The 27,532-nt window shown below is 39.3% G+C and overlaps 1 protein-coding gene and 1 long non-coding RNA gene across 2 annotated transcripts in view; one reads left to right on the top strand and one right to left on the bottom strand.

Moving 5' to 3' along the window:
• Positions 1–82: 82 nt before the first annotated feature.
• LOC142411799 (uncharacterized) lies at positions 83–5,115 on the bottom strand. The gene is made up of 3 exons (XR_012776293.1): positions 5,021–5,115; positions 3,418–3,822; positions 83–520 (listed from the first exon to the last, which is right to left on the bottom strand). It is a non-coding gene; the product is annotated as an uncharacterized LOC142411799 (long non-coding RNA).
• LOC142411796 (uncharacterized) overlaps positions 4,124–27,532 on the top strand; it is a 41,025-nt gene continuing 17,616 nt past the window's right edge. Inside the window, 3 exon segments of the mRNA XM_075506286.1 lie at positions 4,124–4,859; positions 17,688–17,821; positions 20,618–20,717. Coding sequence (XP_075362401.1) covers positions 4,316–4,859; positions 17,688–17,821; positions 20,618–20,717 — 778 coding nt within the window. The 5' untranslated portion in view covers positions 4,124–4,315.

The following is a 27,532-nucleotide window of genomic DNA, read 5'->3' as shown; positions in this document are numbered from 1 at the left end:
ATCCAGCAATATTTTTCATCAGAAACTTATGTACAAGTAAACAGAAAATTAACTGAATCAATTTTATTATATCTCTGTGGGTATTCTATTTTTAGCACAGTTGTAATGCACTTTAATAGTGAGGAATGACTTGACTACAAAAACATATCTGTCCATTTCCACTGTTCTTAGACTTCTTCTTACTGACTTTAAAAACTTGGGTAACTTTGCTGTTCCTCTTCATAGCAGTTATCTATGGATCAGAGATAACTTACTAATCTTGATCTTTATCTCATGCTCTTTATAAAAGAGTCCAAGCACCTTACACTTTTAAAACCAAACACCAATAGGAAAATGTATGTATTTGCTAAACCAAAACATTTACTCAGTAATATCCTTGAATAGGCAACATGTTAAAAAAATCTCACTCAACTTGCAAGGTCAAAGGAACTCTAGAAGCTGGGTTATAGCTTGCCAAAACTGGAGAATTTAATAGCTGGTCTGTCTTCATTAAACTGAAGCATGAGAACCAATAGGGGGCCTGAAATCAAAACATATGCACATTGTCACTGCCCAAAACAAAAGCATATGAAAGTTCTCTTGGGAATTATAACTATGTGGGCAGAGGGTTTCGCTGGGTCTTGTTTTGAGTAGGAAGTGTATGTGTGTGCGTGTGAGAGAGGGAGAGAGAGAGGGGGAGGGAGGGGAGAAACATGCTAAGAATAGAAAGCCACTATATAATCTCAGGAGAGCTGGTAATTGTGAGACCTTAAGAAAAAAAAAATCTCTGAAGAAATCTCTTGGATTGGGTGGTGGCTGAATGAGGTTTGGAGCTATGAGCTGTGTCTGTCATTTAAATCCTCCTGTGCTGAGACACAAAGAAATTTGTGGATTCTTTTAAATAAAAAGACCCTGATTCCACCATCCATTTCTTCCCCTGACTAATACAACTTGCAAAACTAACTTTTGCTAACTGCTGAGGCTGAAGAAGCAGCTAATACAGTAAACACAGAACTCTCTGCAGCTTTAAATAAGGCAAAATCTGCCACTGACATCAGTGAATTACATCTAAAGTTCTAAAGTTTTTCATTCTCCTACATCAATTAAGATTTTTATCAATTAATTTTTCTGTGTGACCAGTTAGTAAAACTCTTCCCATGATACTGAACAGGACAATGACATACCAGCCTTCTCATAGTTATTTCCAATTTGTGCCTTTTGTATTAAAAAAAAAAAGGCAGCTTGATAATTAAAAAATCTAAGTACAGGGTGATCTAATGAACAAAGCATATGCAAGGAATAAAGCAAGATTTAAGGTCTATAGTGGCTTAATTACTTTCCTGCATGAGAAATTATGTAAGTGTTTTGTTTGGGACATTATAGCTGCTTTTTATATATATATATATATATATGTGAAGGGTATTGCTTGAATGCTGTAAAATACTATGTATCTTATTAGATATTGCGTAGCGTAGCTGTAGGTCTATTAGATCCATGCACTCTGAAATAGCCGATATTGTCTGTTTGGACTGTAGTACTAGTTTTCAAAGTTTTCACAACTGGCAAAAGAGAGAAGAAAAAATATAGACCAAGGAAGATTATTTCACTAATCCTTTATGAAGAAGCTGATAGAAATTTTGGGGGGAAAAAACCCCCAAGACGCTTTTTAATGACTTATCAGTTAAGTATTGTTTTCAACAGTTAAGTTAGTCCCTTTCCATAAGAGAGGTTTGCTGATTTGGTAGTAAAGATTCTGAGACCTTTCCAGTGTTACGTGCTTGTGCAAATGTGGGAGGAATGCTGATGGTTTGAATAAACCAGGAATCTGAAGTGCACTGAAATTCATTTTTGCACTGATTTAATTGATTGCTTCTGTTCCCAAGCTTTATTGTGCATGGTAGCATACTTGGAGGAATAACGTGTGTATTGCAGCTGCATTACATTTCTGTAACAAGCAGAAAATGAAGGATATAGTAGCTTCAAAAAAGAATAATAAAATCTTCTGGTTAGGCCTAAGTTCTACTCAGAATTTTATTCAGAAATGAAACCTTTTCTTTCCTCTAACATTTCTTCAGCTGAAGTCAAAGCTACTCTTGAAACTTTTGTGAAAGTCTGATTGTAGCTTTAATATTAGCGCTCGTGTATATGTGCCCAGAACAATAGATACCCAAGTCACTGGATATTTGAGGTCTGTGCAAATTAATCTCCCATCCATAATTAAGAAACCAAGCCCTGGATATTTGAAGGCAAGTCACAGACACAGCTGACTCAGCTGAACACCGGTTGTTTTTCTTCTTGCTATACACAAATGTGATTGGCATGGCACTCATCTTGAGGTAAAGAAAAAATGGAAGCAACTCAACTATGAAAGCCCTGGTTATCACCTTGAATATTTTTCTGTACAGTTGTCCGATACATTTAAAAATGTATCTGCTGAGTAGAGAAAAATACATTTTCTGCAAATGCATTCTGACCACATTGCAGAACTGCCAGAACACCGCTCGAATAGCTTTTTAGTACTGATGGCAATAAGAACTGAATATGGCCCTTCATTTAGAAACAGCTCTTTAATTTTTATCTCTTTTATTATTATATATAGATTTTTTATTTCTTGTTATTGGCAGGCACTGACCAATGTTTTAAACTGTTAAGTGGAAGTGTTTAATATATTCCAATTTTTATCTCAGCTGTTCAACATTTAATGAGAGGAGGGAGAAATCAAGCTGTTATGCTATTTAACATTAAACTATAATGGGACTTTAAATAGAAATTTCAGGATCTAACACTCTATATTTCTTTTCTATTCTAATAAAAATAAATGATCCTCAGGAAAGACTGAAGCTGGTCTTTAGGTAGATGGAATGCAATGTCACAAAAAGAGAGGAGACAAACATTTCAGTGTAAAGCTCACTGTTCCCTGTGGACCAACCTCTTCTATAACAAACTCCATAGAAATAGTAAATGGAAAAATGTAACAGCAATTTCACTTACCTTTTTTTGGATAGAAGGTGTTATACATTTATGTTGTTGCCTTATTTATATTAGTTCTTCTGCAGTTGGTGTGTATACCCAGTGCTTAGCAATAATGGAAAAAATGGAAATTGTATATAATTTAAATGTAGCCGAGTGGTTGGGTGGCTGTTATAATTTCATTTCTGGTGGTCTTGCAGTATTAGCAAAGACTAACTTCTGTGTATGGACAGATTTTTTAAATTTTCTTTTTAATTGTTTGTAATACTTTAATGTAGGGAGAAAGTACTTTAGCAGGAGAGCATGCAACTCACGATCAATGGGTTGCTTTTGTTCAGATGTCATTTACCATGCACAAAGAGACTCTGCAAGCAGGATACACACCATTTAAGTAATTATTTATCAGCTAATATGCAAAATAGATAGCTAGGACTTACAGATTACTAGGGTAAACAGTAATATGCTTACCGCTCTTGATAAGAAAACTGATGAGTCTTAGCTGGCCAGGATCTCTTCACTACACTGGGGAAAGTTGGTCTCTCCCATTTGTTGGTATGGGCTGATCCTCATAATTACTGAGTTATCTTTCATGGCTTTCTTGTCTTTCATGGCTTTAGCTCATGTACTTTCTCGTAGCTTAACAGTTTTCTCAGTAAAACTCCGGCAAGGCCACACAGCAACGCTGCATCAAACTAGGCCTTGGACCATGGCACAGTCAGACCTCTGGGCTGAACGTGACATGGGGAGTGGTGGACGGTACAAAGCCTCAAGTGATCACAAGAATGTGCTGAAATCCACTGATGTGCTGTAAAGTGTGGTTGTGTGACAGCTGCTTTTTGAGAGCATCAGTGTATGGGCTGAGCTCGCTTTGTCCTGTTGAGGAAAGAAAATAGAAATCTACTTTAGTATGTGTTTTAAACCGTTTAAAAGGAGGAGCAACCTTAAGGAGTTGTTGGTCACTGTGCTGACAGGCAATAGAACTGACAGGCAATGTGAAGCACTCAAGACACTGTTTTGAAACCTTGTCCCCAGGTCACAGTGGTGTTCCCGGATGGTGTAGTGCAAAGGTAAGTTTGTTCCTGTGCAAACATATTCCATGTACTTTTCATGGCTTTTATGTTTATACTTGTGCCTGCTATTTTAGAAATAATTAAGCGATCGTACACCTGCGGTAGGAAGGCTCCCAGGAGTCAACACCTGGATTCAACTTTCTAATTTTGACAACTGTGTGTTCGTTTTAATCTCTGTTATCTCTCAATTTTACGGTTTGTAATAACGAACAGCAGGCTGCTCGCCTAGGTTTTCCAAAAGCCTCTTTCACATTGACAATGATCACTGCAATACATGGCTGAAGAATGCTAGAAAAATGTCACTTTTGTACTTATTTTCCCTCCTAACCCTTCTTCCTCTGCCACCCGAGTTTAAAGAAATTGGCGTTAGCTCTATGGTTTGTCATTCTGGGCCTTTTAAAGGAAGACTTTGGAAGTTGTGTTCGGAGTTTTGTCAGTTAAGAAGCGCTCTGAGCTGGCACTTGCCAGAGGCCGGGCCTTGCCGGCGGAGGACGAGGGCTGCCCCCTCAGCCTGCGGCTACCCGGCCGGGAACTTGCAGCCAGCCTCCCCTCCCCTCTCCAGCCTTCGCTCCCACGGAAACTTCGCCAGACTCTTTACCGTCCCCTCCCCCGTCCTTTTGTTTCCCCAGCCGCCCCACGACCATCATCCCCGTCTTCTGACGGCCGCTTTTCCTGTCAGCCAAACTCTGGCCCGCCTCTCCAGGCCCGCCCTCCACGGCTGCCCGCGCGGGACCGGGCCGCACCGCCACCCCGTCCGGGGCGGGGGCGGGCCTCGGCGGTGGGAGCCCGCCTCAGAGGAAGTGATGGAGGCCGAGGGAGGAGGAGGAAGAGCCGCCGCTGGTAAGAGGGGAAGGAGAGCGCTCGGGAGCTCCCCCGCGGCCCGGCCTCCTCCCCCCGCCGGTCCCTGCCCCGTCTCTCCCCTCACGCCGCCTCCTCACGGCGGCCGCCCCGCTCGCTTCGCCTCCCTCCTGCTCTGCCCTCATGCCGGGCCGGCTGCCCACCCGCAGAGGCTGGATGGCGGTGCCTGGCTGACGCACCGCCCGCCCGGGCTGTCCGGGGGCGCCGCCGGCGCCAGCCCGCGCCTTCTGTGAGGAGCCCGTGGCGTGTCCCCCCGCCGAGCCGAAATGGCGGGCTCCCCGCGGCACCGCGGCTAGGCTTTGCAGAAGCGGCCAAAACGCCGCAAAACACTCGGGCCTTTCCAGGAAAACTTTGCTCAGCCGCCTGCGGTCATGACCGGGCGAGCCCCGGCTCTTCATGGCCGTGCTCCCAGCGCCCTGCTTTCACAGGACGGCTTGACGGGCAGATGGTTCAGTCCGACCCCCCTGCACAAAGCAGGGTCAACCAGAGCAGGCTGCTACAGCGTTTTTTGCCCTTTTCCCAGGTGTACAGGTAACTCTTCCAGGTTTTAGGCTAGTCCAAACCTGTCCTGAAGCAGAGATGATTGGCCTGATGATTTCTGGCAGCTTTGGTTTGGCAGGTGACGCTGGTGAAAGGCTCATCTCCAAACGCCTGTTTCCCGTGTGTGTTTAGAGGTCTCGCAGCACAGGTGCACGAGTTTGGGACTTCAGTGGCAAAGTACTTGAGAACTACTAAAGAGCAGAGGGAATACTGTGTAAAAATACTACATTTTTAAGGCCAAGTCTCAGACAGCGTCAGCAAGTGTTTATCCAAACTGAGCAAAAACATGGTTTAACGAAAGAAGCAGGGTTTAACAAGGACAAAAGGAGCAATAAACATGTTGCTTCTTGACGACAGAAGAATAATTAGTTGGATTATTTTGGTGTAGAGCTGGGATATAAAAGGCTTTCTATACTGCAGCGTACGTACCCTTTCTTTAAAAAGTATTCCGTAAAAACTTTCTTTGCTGATCATGAGCTGGCTGTAGAACAAGAAATACATGGTCTCTAATGATGAATTTTTTGGGGAAAAAAGCCACTCACCCCTCATCTCCTTTCAGCAGAAGTTAATTTACTGGTGTTTCTGACAGTAGGCAAAGAGCTGCTCTGCCCGGCAGAGGCCAATAGAGAGAACTCAGCCATTCAGTATGTGGTGGACTTACACTGCTTTGAAATGAACAGACATTATGTTAGTTCCCAAATGGCAATGCTTCTACTGCTTGATAAGGGAGCTAATTTTCACACAGGTGGATCTTCTGCACATGCTCTACCGTGGATTTCCAAGGGAGTCTGGCGTGTGTGGTGTTCCTGGTTTATATTTGACTAGGAGCACTTCCAAGAATCTCTGTTCACGCACTTGTTTGGATAAAGGCCCATTGCATCACCTCAGTTAGCTTTTGCACTGCTTCCCCTCCTGCTCTGTTTTTATACTCTTCTTTCTTAATTTGTCACGCTAGCAGGTAAATGGAGAGAAAGTGAATTTATCTTCTGAAATGCATTTTAAGTTGCTGCCATTTATCTAAAGCACCTACTTCATCCCCTTCAGTAAAATAATGATGTTGTTCATTAGTTCCTCTAGCTGCTCATGGCTAAATGCACCGTAGTCAGATCACTCTATTTTTTCCCTCCTATCAGCCACTTATGAAAGTCAAACATTTGTAATAATGCTATTGCACTCTTTTTGAAGATTCTAAATTCTGCTGATGTTTTTAAATAAAATATCTCTAGATGAATAGGACTTGGTTTTTCATGTCCAAGCAGACATTGTACTGTTGGGCACTTCAGTTAATGTCTACATTTTTCCCCTGACTTTTTCATTACTCTCAAATTGAATGTTTAGAATACTACTTCTTCCATCCCCTTCCTCTTTTGGAACAGATGCCATTTTAGGTATTGTCCAGGTTTTGGCTTAGTTACTTAATTGGATATATTTACGTTTAAAATAATTCTGGAACAATTGGCAATAGGTTGAGTATAGAGCACGCTTTGAGAGCGTACTGGAGTCAGCCATTAGCTGCTCTTGTGCAAATGGTGCTTTTCAGTTTATGTTGTGCTGTAATTGAGATGCTACAATTAGGTCTTGAGGTCTGTTCCTGTAACTGTTTTTCATAGAGCAAGATTGCTTACACTTCCAGGTTTCTAAGCCCCTTTATAGGTCCTAGGCAAACCTTACCATTGAGAAGCAGGCCAGCTATTGACCTAGAACTTGAGGTTCTTGTTTTAAATTCAGCCTTGTCATAAGTTCTTTTTGATTTTAGAACACTTTGCAAGTTAGATTTGTATGTGTTAACTACCTAACAGCAAGGCTAGGAGGGACATTCAGTGAGTAACAACGTATATATGACTCCGAAGCCTGAGAAATAGTTACTGGATGAGAAACCTGTATGTCTAGTTTAACAATTGCACTCATGAAGCCTTAAATTTCCATCTGTCTCTCTAGAAAGATGGAAATCTCCCTGCCCTCCATGAATTCCATGTTAATCAGTTTACAGGCAGGAGGTAAGCAGCCTGGAAGGTGGAACCACAAAATTTGGGTAGTGCTATGTATCATGAACGTGGCCCCCACATCTAGAAAAGCTACTCAAAGCTCTAAGATGAGATGGATCTACAACCATACTTCTTCAGTATAACTAAAAATCTCTTGTATGGAATAGGTAGAATTTTACTCAGACTGAGGAGTGTGTGTATCTAAGAGGTAAGGGCTGTCAACCTCCCTTCTTTCCATGCCACAGGTAAGGCAAGTTACTGAAACCTTGCTTTCTTCAACATAAATATGTAGTTATGGTCTAGAAGGAGAGAAAACAGGAAACAAAATCCTAACTACTTCCCTCAAAGAAAAAATACAGTCCAAACCCCAGTAAACAAACCTGAGTCCCTTTCCATAATAGCATTGCAGTGAATACACCCCTTCCCTTGGGGGAAAGTATGAGAAAACAAACAACACAAGAGAAAGTCTAGCCGGTTTAAATTTGTAAGTGGGAGGTGTGCAGACATTATGGTTGTGAGTATGTTATAAGAACCTACGTCGAACAGGCTGGTATGTATTTTCCACATTGTATAATGGTTGCGCACTGAGAGACTCCGAAACACTTCGCCTGGCAATTCGCAGTTCTGTGTGTTGTCTTTGCAAAATGATTGACAGACCCTCAGGTCACACATATCCGAAGTAAACTGTGTCCTGCTCAGTTACTGAGAGGTCTGTGGATGCTTAAAAATGTGTTTGTAACCTTTGAAACTGCTATCTGGTGGCTGGTCTTTATAGTATTACTGACAACAGATGGCAAATGGTTCCGCTGATGTAATTCTTGCTAGCGTTTCATTCCTGTGAAGTTGCACAGTGTCAAAATCTCAGAAAGTGCCTCCATATTTTTTCTGCATAATGATTTCAAGCCAAACTAAATAAAAACATTTTATATTATTCAAATTCCCATGGTGTCATGTGACATTTCTGTAGTGATTGCCTTGCAGCAGTTTCAGATAAGTGCACGTTTGGTAGCAATTTAAGGCCTGTGTCCTTTAAGTAATGCTTATTAGTACGTAACAGATGCTGTTTAGAAACATTATGCCTTTTAATAGGCTCTGCTTTTAGACTACATGTTCTCATTCCAGGCAGACTGTGGATCAGGCAAGCTTGGAGGTATGCTGTCGTTTATCCAAAGCCTAAGTCAATTTTCTGCTCTGAAGTCAAGCCATGTGTTTTTCCTTGTTTCTTCCATTCTGGTCATAGCTGCCTTGCTGTGTTTTTCCCCCTAGTCATATCTTTGGCTGATTGTCAAGCCATTACAATGAAAACCTTTTGCATTTTTAACCACCAGCAGTGGTTTCTTTTGTCCTTACAGAAGAGCCTGTGTAAACTGAATTTAAACAACCTCAGCCTTACTGTCAAGAGCACAGCAAGCACAGAGTTAGCCCTCTGTTGCCAGCCTGTCCTTCCTTCTCTGCTTCTTCCTCCTCCCAAAAGGGAAAAGCAGAGCCATGCTGATTTTGGAGCACCTTCAAAGACGTGTAGAATAGCCGACACAATGGCACACAGAAACAAGAGATGTTTACATATTTCCTCCACTACTTGCAGCTGTTTATTAAAGCAAGTTCTGAGACAGACTAAGAGGCTTGTGATTGCTAGTGCAGGTGAGGTACTAATTTGCAGCCGCATAATAAATTTAGCAAAGTGAAAATTACTGGGGGAGGGGATTTTTTTTTTGTTTCTTTCCTTTTTTCTCAAATTAATTGCTTTATTTTGAGATTAGTCTGGCTGTACAAATTGCTCCTTGCAAGTAATTTGGAGAAAGGCTGCTAGGCTTTCTTAGGCAGACTTATGCACTCTACTGGTGGGAGCAGTAGATTTGTCAGATGCGTAAAGCATTTGCGACTCAAATTATGTGGTATCTGAAACTGCTATCCCTGAAAATCTACACAGTTGTCTCATATTTTCATTGCTACATCGTTTTTTTGGGGAACATTGTCCTTCCTGATAGCAAACCAGGGCTTTCAGGTACTTTTGGTATGCCCCACAAACTGCCATAGCTTGTATGAAATGAAGATAAGGGCCATGTGTAGTGCAGCTTTAGGTTTCCCACACCTGCTTTGACTGATGGTGGTAACAGGGAAATGTATTTAATGTGGTACTTAAATACTAGCCCTGGTGCCAGGTTGTGACAATGGGTGTTTCAGTAATAATTTTAAATGCTCCTTGGTCTTAAAATACGGCTATTTTCTGAAACTGTCCTAACTGGCAGTCTGTCTGGCTTCTCCCCATGGGATGAAATAATGTTCATGCTAGACCATTTGCCAAAGTCAGTTGTCATTCCTGCCATTTCACTATTTCTTGTTTACCAGTATGGGAGACATTGTCTTCCTCTTTTCTCTTAAGTTATAGGATGACTTTTGACCAATGCATCCTCCTTTCTATCTTCCATCTTTGTAAAGGATTGAATTACCACTATCTACATTTGAACTTGTGATTCGTGAAAGCTCTACTTCTGTTCACGGAATCTTTTCTGTCATTTTCCTTTCAAATCAGCCTCTTTGAATAATGAAAATACTTCAGCAATATATTTCAGTGTCATCCAGGGCCTCCTGTTTCTTCTTTGCTTAGATTTTAAGAGTCAGACTGTAATTTTGAGGTCAGGCCTGGACTATGAACTTCTGCTGGCATAGCTATTTTGGCTATGGTTATGATGAAGTGAGATGTAGCACTGGCATAGCTGTGCTGGAAAAAGCCCCTGATATGACACAGTCATTCTGGAAAACTGGTATATTTTTCTTGTATATTTTATTTTGTTTAGGGAGTAGACAAATAATTAAGTTGACAAATTTAGATTTTTTTCTTACACATGCAAGAAAATCCAAACCACTGTCTTCAGTAGTTGAAGTTGGACTTTTCCAGGAACGTTTCTGCCCATTTCTTGGTTGCATGAAAAACAGTCCATATTAAGAACTCAGTTCTGATGTTCACAGGTTCAGAGGTATTAGCAGCAATCCCACTGAATCAATGGAATTTCCTTGAGGAAAACCTGATATGAACATGAACCTTAAAGCCTCAATTAATTACAATCCTGAATGTCCCTTTTCTTCAGGACTACATCTCTGACGTATTCTGTAAGCTACCTCCTTCTTTTTTACATCTAAGCTCTGTGAAAAAGAGAGTTAACTGTGCAGAAGTATGAATTCCTGATATGTCATAGTTACAGCTGGTAGCACTTCCATGGTTTAACAGTACGCTATAGTTTTTATTTATAAAGTCTGTTTCTGGGCCATAATACCTCAGCTTTTTTCAATTAGATTAGATTAGAGCTTTGTGCAAAACATGCCAGTCCAGATGTGCGTTCTGTGTATAATAGGACAGGGGGTAGCCTGTTTACACAGATGTATTTTAATTTATCTGTACTATGAGTTGGGAGTGGCTTTATTTTTGTAAGTGTAACACTGCTAAAGATCCATCTGAGGGAAAACAGATACAGTTGGAACCTGTTTGCTGGAGCTTTCAGTACAGGAGTACTGCAGGTTAGAGTTGATTAATGCCATTATGTGATCCCTTCAATATGCACTTGCTTTTCTAGATTTGAAAACATCTTAAATAATGTGGTTTCATCTAGGTATTTTTCCAAAAAGAGCTAAATAATTAAATCAATTATTTAATTCCTTTGTCTATTTTTTTTTTCCATTTCATAAGTTGCAGATTACTTTAAGTTTTGGAAAATAAATAACATGTGGCTTATAGACCCTGGTCATACAAGGTTCTGAGGGCCTTCAGAGCTCATTGAAGTGAGTAGAAATTGGAGATGTTTGACATTTTTCAGAGGTAGGCTTGTCTAGTCTCTGCCTTTGCTCATCTACATTCTGCTAAATAGATGTGTATGCTTAGAGCTTTTTTCTTCCCTTTTCTGAAATCAGTAGTAAAAATACGTTAGCGGGAATGGGATGGCTAATATGATAGCATCCTGCATTTGGGATGCCTAACGTTTGGTCTGCCCTCCATTTGAGTGACAAAATTTGCAGTAATGACATATACGGCTACAGCTAAACTAATCTATTTAATGTTTGGTTTCTTAATTGGGAATGGGATTAGGATTATTTATTTCCCTTCTGCCTTCATTTATTGATTCCACAGCAGAAAATTGTTTACAGATGGAAACTTATATTTAGTTTTACTTCTGAAGCCCTTCTCACCATTTGAATTGTGATAGAATAGTAAGTAATATACAAATGGCATTTTTAGATCAAAACATAGAAACCTGTTAACGCCAATGCATTGTTTTTTTCATCCTTTACGTTCCAAGAGTCATTGCTCTATTAGTAATGGTGAAAAGCAATGCAGTGGGGAAAAACATTGTTTTCATTAATGATGTACAGCATGTGGTTAAGAGCTGCCTTGCCGTGTTGGGCAGATGTCACACCATGGCGTTTGCCTACTAGCTCCATTGCCATCACACGTTGTTATGATACTGTAGTTTCACTTACACTAGAACTTGGCTTTTTGACATGTACTTGCTCAATTAAATTCAGGATGTGAGAATCAGGTTCTGCATGTATTCCCGGGAACGTGCCAAAGATGTCTTCCTTCTTTTGAAAGGTTAAACAAATATGGTTGTCTAATGATAACCACATGCATAGAGCTGTTCAAGCTCATTGGAAGGAACAGAGAAGAGTTTATGTTGAGCACTGCTGTTTAACGCAGAGCTCCCACTCCTGTGAGAGGGTAATGGATAGCACTTTTGTTATATGTGCACAATTTAGAAGGGCAAAAAAAGTTATCTTTAGATCCTAGATGCTGTCATGGTTGTGCTGCCATAGTGCGGCAGTGACAGTCCACAGGAGAACAGAGAACAATTTATGTTATATGACTTCTTTGCCTTTTTATGTTGTGACTTCAGAGGCACTGATAAGGAAAACGTCACACCCTTTTGAAGTGGTAGATAAGACATACACTTAACTGATAAGAAACCAGACAGAAGATGAAGTGATTTGTTGGGGCCCACAAAAACACACCTGTGTTAAGAATAAATCTTAGGCGTTCTGGTCTCAGTTGCCTGGTTTAATTACAAGAACATTCCCTCCTAAATATTGACAGGATACATAGTCTTTTTGTGTTGCTGCATGTATGTTTGTCTCGTATTGCAAAGTGTTTTCTGATTTAAAAGAAAAAAGGGAAAATACTTCTTGGACAAAAAAACTCACAGTACTGTCAGAAACACTTAGAATCTGCTGAAGTTTTTTTTAATTGTGAAATATATTGGCACGAAAATAAAGCCAATAGTAAAGCCAATAAATAAAACCAGTACTGCTATTGCAACCATTAGAAATGGCAAAACTGAATAAAAAATAATGATATTTGAAAGTTAGAAATGTTAGGTTCTTTTTATCTATCTTGTTTCTGCACCACTAGAAATCACATTTAAGTATTTTTCATACTTTTACATGTAAAAGTATGCACAAATTTACACAAATGTACAGAGATGCACAGTCCAGATACAAATCCTGTGGTGACCTATGGCTCTTCTGTAAACATACAGTTCTTAATGGATGCAGGTAGTATCCGGGTTTGTAGAACATGAAAAAGTAGTTGTAGGATAAATCATTAATTCACTTCACACGTAACATTTTTCATGCTTCATCTACAGTGAGGTTGATGTATTTTGCTTTACAATCTGGCTGCATCCTAAATGCCCTTACAAATTTCTGAAATGGGCTTTTCAACAAGTCAGTCTTTCCTGGGAGTTCCAGCAATACCTTAATGCATCTTAACCCAATGGTGTGTCTAGTCTGAAATAACTGCATCACCAACTTGTTGGCTTAAGGAAACAGGATTAATAAACTACTTATGAATGCAGGAATAGAAAATTCTTAACAATGAAAACAAATAACTCGTGTTTAATAAATTGTATATGGGATTCATGATCAAAAAGGGCTTAAGTATATTGGCAATCCATGCTAATTTTAAACTTAAATGAATATTTAAAACATCTGTACAAAGAGAGTTGATTGCCCCAAGTTGTAACTGATTTGTTAAATAATGGCAAAATAGTAAAACTAATACATAGGTACTAAAATGACTAGTCTAGTGAAAGAGAGCTTGAGGGATGTAATGGTGATTTGAATTGCTGTAGCATTATATTAATGAGATAAGTCTGTGGTTATCTATGTTCTAGTTAAATTATTTCTATTATGGCACAGGATTTAGTTGCAGAGGATATAGAAGGATCATCAAAAAGAACCTTCAGAATATCTGATTAAATTGAAGCATGTCATTTACCTTCGGGCATTACAGCAGCCTGTAGTTTCACTTGTGGAATTTCACATGCAAGTGTGTGCACCATGTGTTTTCTGTTGTATTGAGAATAAATTCTTTTGCCCATGGAAAAATATTTCCTGCTTACTTTAACTGATAAAATGAAATTCTTGCTGAATCTGTAATGATGGGGGTCTGTCTCTAGTCTACAAAAATTAGTTTCTAGTTTAAGGTAGAATATTGTCTTCTATTTTGTGATTGCATTTGTTATTTATCTACCTGATGCAGAACATAAGCATGTTAATCAGATCTATCTGGATTCCCACATATTGATCTTTTTGGATAATAAGTGAAGTGAACTTTGTCTGACTTTTACCTCTCAAGAAAGATATTTGCCTACTTCATGAAACCACCATAAAATTCAGCTATCTATTCTGGAGAAGATCAGAGGTGGAATAGAAGTGGGTTTAGAAAAAGGTGAGTTTAGGGATCAGGACTGAAACATGGGACCTTGGTTTATGCCTTATTGGAAGAGTTGTGTGATCTTTTAGGCTGAGGTACCCATGGGTGCTGGAGGGTAGTATCTCATAAAGATGACTTGTTGTATGGGCAGTGCCTGCTTGTTTGTATAGCTAGTTCTAGCTGTAGCTTTTCACTTTAAAAATCAGTTTCTTAGTGCAAGTTGATGACAGAGTGCGAGGAGATGCACTTACACATCCTCACTTCAGAATGTGGCCCAGACTGCTCCATGGAAACAAAAGAGAGGAAAAACAGAAGCAGTGTTAGTTTTTGCTTCAAAATCTATTCTGTATGCTTGAAATGGAAATGTGACCATTCAGATTTCTCATGTATTTACCTCTAGATAAGTTTTTTTACGTGGAATTCCATACCCTTCCTCCTCCTCCGCCCTGAATGCCCTGCAAAAGACAAAGTCTGGTACCTGTCTGTAAACCCTTCATTGTCACTGCTGCCGTAGAATCCGCCTAGACGATGTCTTGACCTTGTTTACCAGCTTTGGCTATTTAAGATGGCAGCCACTTCAGCGCGAATGTCAGGAATCCCTCCAATGCAGTAGGCCTCCCGTTCTAAGTTTACTCTCCTTATGGTTTATGGTCCCTCCTCTGTGGCTGCAGCAAGAGGCCCCCTTTTTATGACTCACCCCTCCTGCCCCCCTTCGCTCCCCCCCTTCCTCGCTCCCTCCCTCCCTCCCGCAGATGGTAACCCTTTGTGCACATCGCCTGGCTCGCTGGGTGTCTAGCAGATTGGCTGCCACAATGTGCTCTTTTGTTGCTGCTAGGTAAGATCAAATTTGAATGAAACCCTGTAATTCAAATTAGCTTAAAAGGCTGTCCTTGGAACTTCGCAATTTTGGTATCCCAAGATGCTGATAGGGGCCTCAGATTGAAGCACTCAGAGGAGAATAGTGCTGCTTTTCTTTTAAAGCGAAGTTAACAAATTATTTTGCATTTGATTTTGGAACCTTTATAACATCCTGTTAGCAAGCAATAATTATTGTTGTAGCCTAATAATAATAGCTATGGTTAGACTTTGTCAAGGGTTTTTTTTGTTTCTGTATACAAAAAAAGCATAAGGGATGTAATACAGGGGGGCAAATATAATTTCTACACTTTGTACTGGGGAAAACTGGGAGACACATTAGTTAACGTAAAAAAAATTTCAAACCAGTGATTTTTCTACTGCCTATGGCAGCTGAACAGTATTAGTGGTGTGTGCATGTGTGTGCAGGTTTTGGGGGGATGTTCACAAAAGCCAGCCTTAGCACAACTGACTTCTTGAGGACATTCCAGGGTACCTCAAGTTAGACTTCTGCTCTGTATTGTCCCTAAAGGAACCTCACTCTCACTCTCTCTCCGTGCCCCCCCCCCCCCCCCTTATATACAGAAACTGAGACAGATTCGTCGTCTTCATGAAAAATTTTTGGATTTCCCCTTTATTGGAATATGTTCTCCTAGCTCACTTGGGCGTTTTCAGAGTATTACACAGGAAAGACAAGTTAACTGGAAGTCTAAAAGCATTTTTTAGAGAAAAAAATTACTTCTGTGGAAAGTTGTATTAATGGAAAGTTGATCAGAAGTTTTCTCTAATGTCTCATTATTTAATCTTCTTATTTCATTCTTCAAATGGTCAGTATTACTTTAGAATGCAAGCATTTTATGTACCAGAAAGTTAGTCTAATTTTGAAGGTACTAGTTGTTTTGTTCAGTGAGGAGAAAACATGATTGTGCTTATTAAGTTGTTTTGGCTTAACAATGGCAGGATGTAGCCTTGTAAGCAGCATCTCATGAATAGTATTTATTAGCATGGCCAATATTTTTCTTTTTGCTAAACTTAAATCTTACAAGCTGCTCTTTTGCAAAGAATTAATTTACTAGTAAATTTACTTCAGTAAATTACTAAAGTTTTAAATAATAGTCTTTAATTTCTTTCCCTTATATGGCTTCTTTGCTTGATGGTGTTACACAGCACACTGGGGAAGGCCGTGGCAGAAGAAAACTGCCACTGCTAAGTGCTGGCTGGGATTTTATAATGTGACTCAACTTGCCAGTGTTGCAATGCTGTTTTCTCTCCCATTTTGTCATATACAAACATACTATGAAAACCATTTACAGAGTAGCTTCTCTTCAGCATTCTGACTACATAGCTTTGCTGTCGAGCCTCAGGATGTAAGCTGATTACCTGCAAAGGGCAGAAAAATAGTGTTTAAAGCATTTTAAGCAGTGCTGGGTGGTGGTGAATTATCAGTTGTAGTTTCTTACCCTTTTGCTGAGGAATCAGATATTGATCACTGCCAGAGGGGGAATGGCGGGACCGTGGGTGAATAGTCTGACCTGGTACTGCAAATCCCATGCTCCTACTTTTACATGGAAAGGTATAATTTTCAATATGGTACTTTTATGATTCATAGTTTCTGAATCTTAATGTAGACAGTTCTTGCAATGGCCCTCGTAAGACTGTTCATTGTCTCAGCTGCTTACTTTGCACTCACTATCAGTGCAGTTATTTCACGTTAAACTTGGGTCACAGGAGCTGCCATGTGAGAGCAAACCGTGATTAAAAATGGAGGATTCAGAACTAAGATTCCAACTATAGCAGTGTGGTAGAAGATTTTGTCCTCAGTTTGGGGCTTACAAGAGTTGCAGGTGCAGCTTGTTGATTGAAGGCCCCTTAAATTGAAACTATATCCTTCCTATGATAGAAGACTGGCAGAATACTATTTGGACTGCTAACCCATTTCTTCTGATGTTCTGTATCTTGAGCTGGTGATGAGCCACCAATCCATCTGGTTTGTTATATCAGAAGGAGGTTGCTTGGTTCCTCATGAACACCGAGTTGGACTTTGCATTTAGGTAACAGGCATCAGATGTATGTCATTTTTGTTTGCATGCAGTTAACAAATACCTTGCATGAATACCCTTCAGCATTGAGTCACATGGATTAAAAGTTATGTTGCATAAAAGATGATGGTTACTATTTTGGGAACTCTTATGTAGGTAGATATTTTAATATTTTTTGACATTATTCCATTGTTTTGAAAGTGCCCAATTGAAGTTACTCAAAAAAGAGAAAGAGAAAACTAATGATATACCACAGATCATGGACTGACCCATAAAGGGGCAGTCTTCCAAGAAAGAGTGGAAGCTTTGGAATTCTTTTCCTGTTATATTTTTGGACAGTACTAAAACTCAGGCTGTGTTTTGAAGACTTTTTTTGCTCTTCCAGCTTTAAAGCAATTTACTTATACCTGGAGAAATTTGAGACTTTGCTTGTTGAATTCAAAGGAGACAAATGTGATTTGATGCTGTCATGGTTCTTCTTTGTAAAATTGCATGTCAAGAGATAAATAACATATAGATAGGTTTTACCAGCTTTACTATTTTAGACTAGGATTATACAAAAGGCTCTAATGGGAACAATAAGGGGCCAGCTACACCAAGCAGCTGCTGGGGAAACTGAGGTTTTAAAACTCATGTTTCTTAATTAATTTAAAAAGTAAAAGTATCTTATGTTTTATTTTAACTACAGGTTGCCTTTACTTGGTAGATACGTTAGCAGGAGATCCAGAGGTTCTGCAAGTAGATGCTGAAACATACTATGAAAAACTCTCAAAGAAATCATCGTCTGCTCCTGATGTGTATTCGATTCCTGGAGGAAAAGAGGTAGTAGACTGATTTTTTTTTTCATACTGCAAGTTAGATACTTGCAAACTACTTGGTTGTGCTCGTAGTCTGTCTGTGAATAGGGGTAAACTGCTGTGGCTGAATTGCAAATCTCTTAAAATCAGCAAATTCTGCATTATTTCAAATAGTTTGCATGCTGCAAATGAGAGATAAGCTTAAACTACAAGTCTAAACCCCTCTGAGTGTGGATGGGGGTTTGAAGTACTTAGCTGAACTTTGCATTAGACCTGCCTCCTTATAGGACTGAATCAAAAGTGAATTTGTTTATACCATGTTTATACCATGGCGCAGCTCTGTATTCTGCCTCTGCTGTGCAGTTTACACAGGTATTGTGGTATAGTCTATCTTTTGTTTCCATTCTTTCCAGTACTTATAATTTTGAATATGGGTTCTCCCAAAGGAATTCTGATCAGATGTGATCAATAGATGGTATAAATACTGTAGGTGCCAATGCTTTAGGGTCCATTCCTGAGCCACCTGGGGGGAGTGCACTGGAGATAACTGAGCAGACCTATTAAAAGTTCTGACTTCAGTCCACCTATGAAACCTTTTGTTCTGGGCATTTTCTAGATCGTAAAAGTTGTGCTGGGCTAACTGTTATTGTACTATCAAACCAGTAAGTGGATTAGTTGAAATAAATGTTTAGAATACGGTGGCATTTCTACAATTTAGGAAAATAGTATGCAGTAGTTTCTAGAAAAATGCTGTTTCAGGTGGGTAGCTTCATCTTTGAGCCGTGAATGTAACTAGCTTTAAATATTCTTTTAATGCCCTCTAGTGGACCATGTAGGGTTAAATACAAACAAACCTGAAAATGCAAAAATCCCCCAGGTTAGGGCTTCTGTGTCCTTACCTCAGCCTTTCATGCCTGGTTGTACTTTTAGAGACTCATTTGCTGTTCCATTAGAAGGGAGAGTAAGGTAAAATCCCAAGCAGTGCTGTGTGTATTCCTGCAATAGCTAGACACAGTGAGATCAGTTAAAGATGGACTTCTGGCTTTTGGTTCAGAACTGTCTTGATTTTGTGGCTTATCATCAGACCTTAAATATATCACATGACTGATTTGAGTCTCATAGCAACACATTTCTCTTTGCATTCATTTAATTCAGATCTAATCTAATCTGCAGTCAGACAGCTATTCGAGGGCATAAGTAATGGTAATGTTCTTGCTGTATTGGTTTTTTCCTTATACTCTATAATAAATAGTTCAAAGAATGTTGATATTTTGTGATGAAAACTAAATTAAATGTAATAAGGTAAAGCTCCCATCCCCAGTGAACATCTCAGCTAACAATCTCTATTATGTACCTACAACCTGAAGGATGAGGATTTTGGTGTTTGAATAATGGCTGCAGTTACCAGGCTTTTTTTTCCTCTGTGTATCTGAATTAGAGCAGGTTTCGAGCAGCAGGACCGGCAACCATGAATAATTATTTAGCAAGTGTTAAGTGGCTGTCAGCCCACTTGCTCGGGTCACAGAACTTCTTTTTGGTATGGCACGGTCTTTGGTCAAGCATTCAGTACACAAATAGCAAGGATTATTGCAAGTCAGGATGGAAGCGCATTGGCAGTGTTCGTACACAGAAAGCTATGCTTGGCTCATGCTGATCTTGTTAGCGCCTGTGAAAGTGCACATTACCTTATAAAACAAAATAACAGTCGTAGCAGTATTGGAAATAGTACTGGCCTTTTCATTATAGTAATGCTCCCGGGTGCCATAATGACATTGATGCTGTTGTATTTGAAGCATGCAAAGAATGACTGAATCCCCAGAACATACTGAGATTTTGGGAAGCTCATGAATACAGATTTCAGGCAGTTTTCAGTGTTTTTCCTGGAGTCCAGTGTTTGCATAGATGATCCCAGGATTCTGGCACTCCTAAACTAGTGAACACTGGTTTAAACTTTAAGTTATCTTGAATAATCCATATTCATACTACTCCTTCCATGCACCAAGAAATATTAAATGTATCACATGACTGATTTGAGTTTCGTAGCAAACTGACAAATGGGTGCAATTAGAGAGAGGCACACCCACACATACACAATGGACCAGATTTTTGAAAGTACAGTACATACTGTGCTAAATTATGCACGCTCTTTGCCTGTACCTAAACTTAAATGAGAGCATTTGCAATATTCATATGGAAATCGTCATCTCTATGCATATAGAGCTGTTTGAGCACAGTAATTTTGTGTTTATGTGTCACATTATTTAGAAGTTTAGTCTAAGACTGAGAGCTTGAGAGCTGCATTTTGATTTTAGCTTTGCCTTCAACATAACCACCTTGTGCCAATTATCTACCCTCCCTGTGCCTCACAGATAAACTGCCCAGGCACTGCCCTAATGCTTTGATACTCCCTGTACCCTGAGGCTTAATTCATTGTTTGCAAAACACCACAAGTAGTCAGCTGGACGATGCTGTAAGAAGTGCAAGTTGTATTTGTTTTTATTTGCTGTGTCTGGTCTTTCATAACACCATTTGTCTGCATGTAACAGTGTTTAAAGCCAGGTTATGTACTAATCATAGTAAGTCAGCATTAAGGTCTTCACTAATTTCGGTAGCTTGATTTCTTTTAAATTAACATTACTTACTGATAATACTACGATATTATGTATGTTTCAGTTCCTTGAAGTTCAGGATTTTTGAGAGGGTGTTGTGCTAAGCTTATACCATGCATGTTAGTAAAACATATCATAAGTGCATCTAATACATGAAATACTTCTCGCAAGCTTTGCAGTACAAATGGCTACAGGGCTTGTTTGTTTTTTAGGTTAAACTTGAAGATTCCTGTGTGTGTTTTGTCCCTCTCTACCGAAATAATCCTACTTGCAAAATGTTGCTGTTAACTGATCCAAAGGATAAAGAGACAGGTTAGAATTGGTCAAAATATTTTGAAATTTGAGTAGTTGTACTTTCTTTACTTTTAAGATGGTCTGCTTGTTTATATATTTAAATATTTTGGGAATTGTTTTGAATATGAAGTGGATTCAGTTTACCTGTCAGGGATTTGTGTCGGTGGGCTACTGATTAGAAGGGAGGATTGACAATCAGGGCTTTTAAATTCTATGCATAGCTCTGCTGGTAGCTGCAAAATCACCTTGGGTAAATCTGTTATTCTTTCTGAGTCTGTTCAGTGGGATAATATTTTTCTAATTCAGGATGACGTGAAATTTAGTGCATTATAGTTTGGATAGAATTCTGAAATCCTTAAACAAGATCAAATACATATATGTGAAATTGTATTAGGTCTTACTAATTCTTATTCATATTATTTTTATTTTATGATATCTTCTTCAGTCCTAGGTTTAATTGCCTCCTATTTCCAGTACTGGTGTGTGAGGTGTAAATTTGGGGTGAGACCATGGTCAGGAATTGAGTTAAATCAGTTTTATTTGGCAAGATATACCCTTTCAAGGTATTATTTAAACTCTACCAGCTTTGCCTTGCTTACTGCTAGTAATGCTGGTGTTTTCCTATTACACCCATGTGTCAGCCTGACAGGGATACACTACAGTTGTGTTACAGGCAGTAGAAGTCAGCATGTGCTTACTGGTGTTTCTGTTTCATGAGTCACCGGTTAGAGTATCAACAGGTTGTTAAGATTTGATCAATAATTGCATCTAAATCTTATCTTCCTGCTATCAGGATCACAGTATCTTCAGACACAGCCTGATTTCTTCCTACTTACTCTCTTAGGCAAGTGTCTCTGACTATGGAATGTGAAAAAATACAAATGTAAAATAAGTAACAACTCTTGATACCACTGTCATTAACAGGAAACTTGACTCCAAGTTGCATAGTACCAAAAGCCCAGGTTGCGACCCACTTAGATTAAATGAGGAGTGTTGGAGCTGTTGTGAAGCAATGGGCTATAGAATTTTTGGAACATCTACAACAAAGACAGGAACCTATGCATTGACCCATTGTGTCACTTAGGGAATACAGAACACATGAAACCTCTTAAAGTTTCAGCTTCCAAATGTGGCAGCAAACTAATGACATCTGTCATTAAAAACATACCTTTTTTTTTTTTTTTTTTTTTTGGAAGGGATAAGCTATAACTTACGCCTGAAAGGCTTTAATAGCCAGTGTTCTTAATAATACAATAAAGGCAAGTCAAAGAAGTTTAGCACTCTATGTTCAGTTCTGAAGTGTGTCAGGTAATGATCTTACACTCCTAGAACAGGTACTATTAGTGCAACTAAGTGTTCATTGTTCAGTCCAAACCCTGTAACCAGGAAATTTCTTCATAAGAACAAAAACCCGATTAAAATCATCTGTGGTTAGAGGTGAACTCGGCAAAGTTTTCCAGCTCCTTTTACATACAATTTCAATTGGACGCTTGCTAATGGGCTGTGATTCACATAGTTGAAGGTAGGAGATGTTTGCAAGCTACAAGTGTAGTCAAAAGGCTTTCTGGTCCCTCTAAAACTATTGATACAGAATTACTTTCCTGACATTGATTTATATATTCCATTAACATTTTTCTGAAGAGAGATAGGCACTGGTGTGATAAAGCAGAGAAGCGTCTACACCGAAGGCCAAACTTGCTCAATGAGTGCAGTTGTGCATACCTACTGACTCATGTTCAAAGGAAAGTAGTTGAAAACAGCATTAAGTTAGTTTAGGCTGCACAAGAGGAATGGGGACCTGTAACAACTACAATGCAAAAACAAAGAATTATTAAATAAATGGAAGTGAAAGCAGTGCGTTTAGTACAAATCTTCAGTTAAATGATCTAATAGTATTAGGAACAAGTATTAGTGAGATACATGTACACAAGGAAAAAATGGTTTCCCACAGGAACAAGTCAAACAAGTCCACCTTGGAGCCTAAATTATATGATAGCTATCTACATTAAAAGCTTAAACCTAGCAGAATAAACACCTTACTATATTATAAACAACAGACTGACTGACTACTGTGACCCCCTTGCAAAACTTTCGCTTGAGTCACCAGCCCATAGGCACAGAAACAGTCTCACAGAGATCAGTAAGTCTAGTTATTTAAGTAAGGCCTACGTCATCTGGCTTTTAATATTTCCTTTTAAAAGTATGATTTAAAGGATTTTACTGGAAGTTTTTGTTGCTGGATTTTATATGCTATAAACATGTGGCCAGCCCTCCTACACACATCAAATTTGACTGACGTGATTCTTTTCTATAGATGAGTTTTAATAAATTTTCATTAGTTCTCTAAAGTCTGCTGGGATGTGTGTATATGTGTGTGCATACCTATACATATGGTTATATACATTTGAAGTATTTTGTCCAAATATTTTTCCCACAGTTCAACAGATTTGGAATTGACTCTTAAGGCAGCAGACTGTGTTAACGTGGCAAGTCCATCTGGATTTGCTTACCTATATGACCTTTTGTTCTGACCAGTGAACAGATCAAATTGTTTCAAAACCAATTCCTTCAGAGAAAAGCAATATTTATTAACTCAGTCATCATTACTTAAGGACATGGGCAGAAAGTTAAAACACTAAACAGGTTGCATGTGGTTTTTTTCCTCCCTTGAGCTTTACACTTTTCTTGTGAACTCAAGTTTCATCCAGATGGGAGAGGCAAACAATCTTGCTGTAGTTGATCTCTTCTCTTTCTCATGTGCTGTCTGGTGCATCTGCATTTTGTTTTACTTCACACCAGGAGTGCTCTTAGAAGCAAATTTCCTGGTTGTCCCCACGTGCTGTGCTTTAGTTCATATCAAGGGGCAGTCTCAGAGTGTGTGAAATGGGTTACTTTTGGCTGAAATGAAATCAGAGGATGCACTTTAGAAGCACACTGATATGCCCCAGCCTCTAATGGGCTTTTAGTTTTCAGCACCAGGCTAGAATTTGTGAACCTCAGGTTCTCTACACCAAATGTTTTGCTCTGTGAATTCAGTTTTGTTAGCGTTAGTCGTGCTAATGCAGTCATGGCCCACTGATTTTTCCTCTTGCAATTCATTTGGACATTTCTGAAGTCCAGTGGGGGAAGGCAGACAAGGGTGTCCCAGATTACAGTGGGGTAGAGGTGTTTACTGAGAAGCGATTGGAAACAGAGCAGAAAATGCGGCTAATAAGTGTGTAGGGCATGGTTACTTGTGTACTTCTCAGGTGCTGGTGTGGATACTGAAGCAGCAAGAAGCGTTAGAATCCTCATTGCTTAGTTCTGCCACAGCTCACATAATGCTCTGAGACCATATCATATTGCTGCTGAGAGCCACAACCTTCCTCTGCTCTGGTGGTTCTACTGACTGGTGACTGCCAAAACCCTGGCTAGAGCCTTTTCAATTTAGTTCTCTTCTCCAGCTCTATCCCTGACACCATCAGTTCCCTCAGCTTCGTTCCAAAGTCTCCACCTTTGTTCCTGGAGGCTCCCCAACATCCCTCACCCCCTAAAATGAACTCTGAACAAAGCCTTGACAACTGCTGGGGTTAACCACACACCTGGGCAGTACCTTAATCTCAGTGAGAAAACTGTATACCTTGTATGTCTTATGTTCATATGTGAGGGGATTTCCTCTTTCAGCTTCATGTGCGTTTACATCTATAAGTTAAGTATTGCATAGATAAAATGATGTATATAATACTTGTAAATAATATCCACTGTAATATACTTATTTTCCCACAGTTCCCAAAGAAAATATTGTCAATCTAATAATTTATATTTGAAATTCTAGTAATTTAGACTCTGGAAAAATAGTGAATTTAGCAGCCTAGCTACAAGTTTGCCTGTGAAGAGCTTTAAAGTTTGATGGCATTTAATTCTTGAACATAGGTTAAAGGGGGGTTGATTCCAACACTGAAATTTATACCTGATCATCTTGATCAGATGGGTTGTCCAGAAGTGATGCATAGCTTGTGGTCTGAAATGACCTGCATATTCCAAAAAGAAAATGGATATGGTAGCTTTTCCATAGGACTTGGTCTTGGTTGGGAGCGTTTTTAATTTATTTTTGATGGGCTGAGTGTTCTGTTCTGTTAGTGTATCTGTACAGATATTTTTATGAGAATGTAAATTGTGTTGTAAGGGCTTACAGAGCATAGCATGGGTGATTAACAACTTTATAACACTAAATAAACATACACTATTGTGGCATTTTCTATATGCTGTATATAATAATTTACAATAACTGTTAGATGCCATGGAACATTTATCACAAGACATTTGCAACAAATCACTGAATAAAACTCGAATTGTAGCAGAAAATGTAATTGGTTGCAGGAAAGATATCTATCTTAGATACTTGAATGGCTGCCATTACTGCAGCATCTGCATGCCTCCCAAGCTTTAATGTATTTATTTCGATAAGACTTTTCAGAGAGAGAGAGAGAAATGCTCTTATTCCATTTTAAAGATAGGGAACTGCGGGACACAGCTATTCAGGGTATGTCAACGTTGCAGAACGCAGTTTAACGTAGGATCTCTAAGCTTACCCCATTATCAGAGCTGACGTGGGCTCAGTTGCATGGAACTACTTGTTGGCGTAATTTGCCATTCTCCTTCCCAGGTGGAAATCTGGCAAAAGCAGCCTCTGTAGGTATGCCGTCAATCTGAAATACTGCCAAAATTAAGGTAAAGATGACTTTATCTAAGGTAAAGAACTGGTACTTTCTATATTTATTAAACAAGCTTAAATTACATCTCTCATATATAGCATTGCCTTTAATTTAGTTTGTGACTGAGGGATGTGTTTCAGCAATTCAGATAAAGGCTGGGGAAAAAGAAGTACCAAGCTGGATGTTGCTTTAATTTTTCTGCTTTACTCTCTGTGTAGAGTCCTGATGTGCACATTTCATTCAAATAGTTGCACACCAGTGTGGGAACATTTGGCCAGCATAGCCTAGAAAGTAAAAATATAATCCAGACCTGGGTTGGGAAGGGATCCATGTTTGCCTAGCAGAAGGAGACATTTCATAATCACAATTGCTTTATTCTTAGTGCCTAATTCAACTCAGTGTTTTTCAGTACTGTATTCCAAATACCTGTAGTGGTATGGAATCGTGTGCTTCACAGGCTCTCAGCTTCTTGCAACACTCTGAATATGTTTGTCTGACTGCAAGTGATCAAAGTACTGAGGTTTAGCAAGCTAGTGCTTACAGGGCAAGCCACCCAGCTGAGCATGTATATACTCCATTAAGTGTGAACTGAAATGTATAGGACTTAATCCATTTCACCTAATCTTGCAATTGCAAGATCAAGCACATCAAGTCTTGCAGTTGCAAGGTCATTGTAATGATGTACATCATAATCCACAGCATTCAGGTGATGTGTGTAACTTACTGTTGGCAATAACGTGATCTCTTATGATCAGGTGAACGTAACTAAATGTCTTGGAAAGAACACGAAGGCTGGGAAAGGAGAGTGAAGGAACGTGTGGTCTCACAAAACATGTTTGCATTTGAAATAGTGTTCCTCAAAGTTGATTATAAAATGAAAATGACAGTATGGGGAAGCATGGATGCATTTAACTGCGGACCAGATGTTGACTTGAAAAATTATAACAAAAAGCAAAGTACATATGTTTGTGTGAAATCTGGAGAAATGTTTTTCTTTCAAGGAAGGCATCCATATAGATAAAGTTGCTCAAGTAATGTGATGTGACAGTTGCTATGTCAACTAGTGTTCCCTTCCACACATTTAAATTATTGAATATCACAGTAAACGTTCTATAAAACTAGCTCCTTAGAACATGGTTATGCATCTTCCTATTTTCCTCCAAGATTTTTAAAACTTTTCTGGCCTTTACTATGTGTGTTGTATGTGTCTGAACTATGTGCCAAACCTCTGTGCAGCTCCCATTAAAGTCAGCATTTGGCCTATTATGTCCCCTTTGTCTGACTCAGCTCCCTTTGTAGCTGCATGTTTCATGGATGTGTAATGGAGCAGTGGCTGCCTGCATTTGAAAGCAGAGTGAAGGGATTGAGGGAACAGATTGAATCCATCACAGAAAGAGTATGAAACTCCCATGCAAGTAAGTGCATAATATTTAATGAATTGAATCTGCTGCTATAAACAGGCATCTGCCCTTGCGTGCAATACTTTCTTCATTGTTAACCCAGTACACAAAGTGTAATGCTTTTTGGCACATGCTTTAATAATGTATTTGAAATATAAGTTAGCTAAGTGGAATCTCCAGCCTTAAAGCCAGTGGGAGCTGGTAGAGGCTGAAGCAAAAAGGGAAACTAACCTGTGCCCATCAGCAACATTTGTATAACCTGAGGCTAAAACAGGTAAATGATGAATCCTGTTAAAGCCATTTCACTTCTTTGTGTGTGAATTTGTCTCTAACTCGTAGATGGTTTTTAACTTTCTTATGTTTGTCCCTAGTTGGGTAGCTTAGAAAACCAGTAGACGGTGCACTCTCTTAGGACTCAGGAGGTGTGAACTCCTTGCTGTTCTTTGCAACATACTTCCTGTATTATATTTTATCTTTTTGTCTAAAAATGGGAATGCTAGCTGCCCTATTTGAAGATAGTAAAGATACTGGTGTTCTTGAGCACTCCTGAAATTGTGGCCATGTACTTTCTTTAGGTGGATATCACCACTGTACAGATAATAAAAGTTCTTTTTGCTGAAATATTTGCTGCTTGATGTGTTGGTGGTCATAAATGATCAAATTTCTGTGTTTATTCTAAAACCTAATCTAAACCCTTAAAATCTATTCATATCCTTTGAAATGACCCTGTGTTAAAACT

This window comes from Mycteria americana, chromosome 6 (assembly GCF_035582795.1).
Source record: "Mycteria americana isolate JAX WOST 10 ecotype Jacksonville Zoo and Gardens chromosome 6, USCA_MyAme_1.0, whole genome shotgun sequence".
Classification (NCBI taxonomy): Eukaryota; Metazoa; Chordata; class Aves; order Ciconiiformes; family Ciconiidae; genus Mycteria; species Mycteria americana.
The sequence above is the reverse complement of the archived record's forward strand: the minus strand, read 5'-3'. Positions and strand labels throughout refer to the sequence as shown.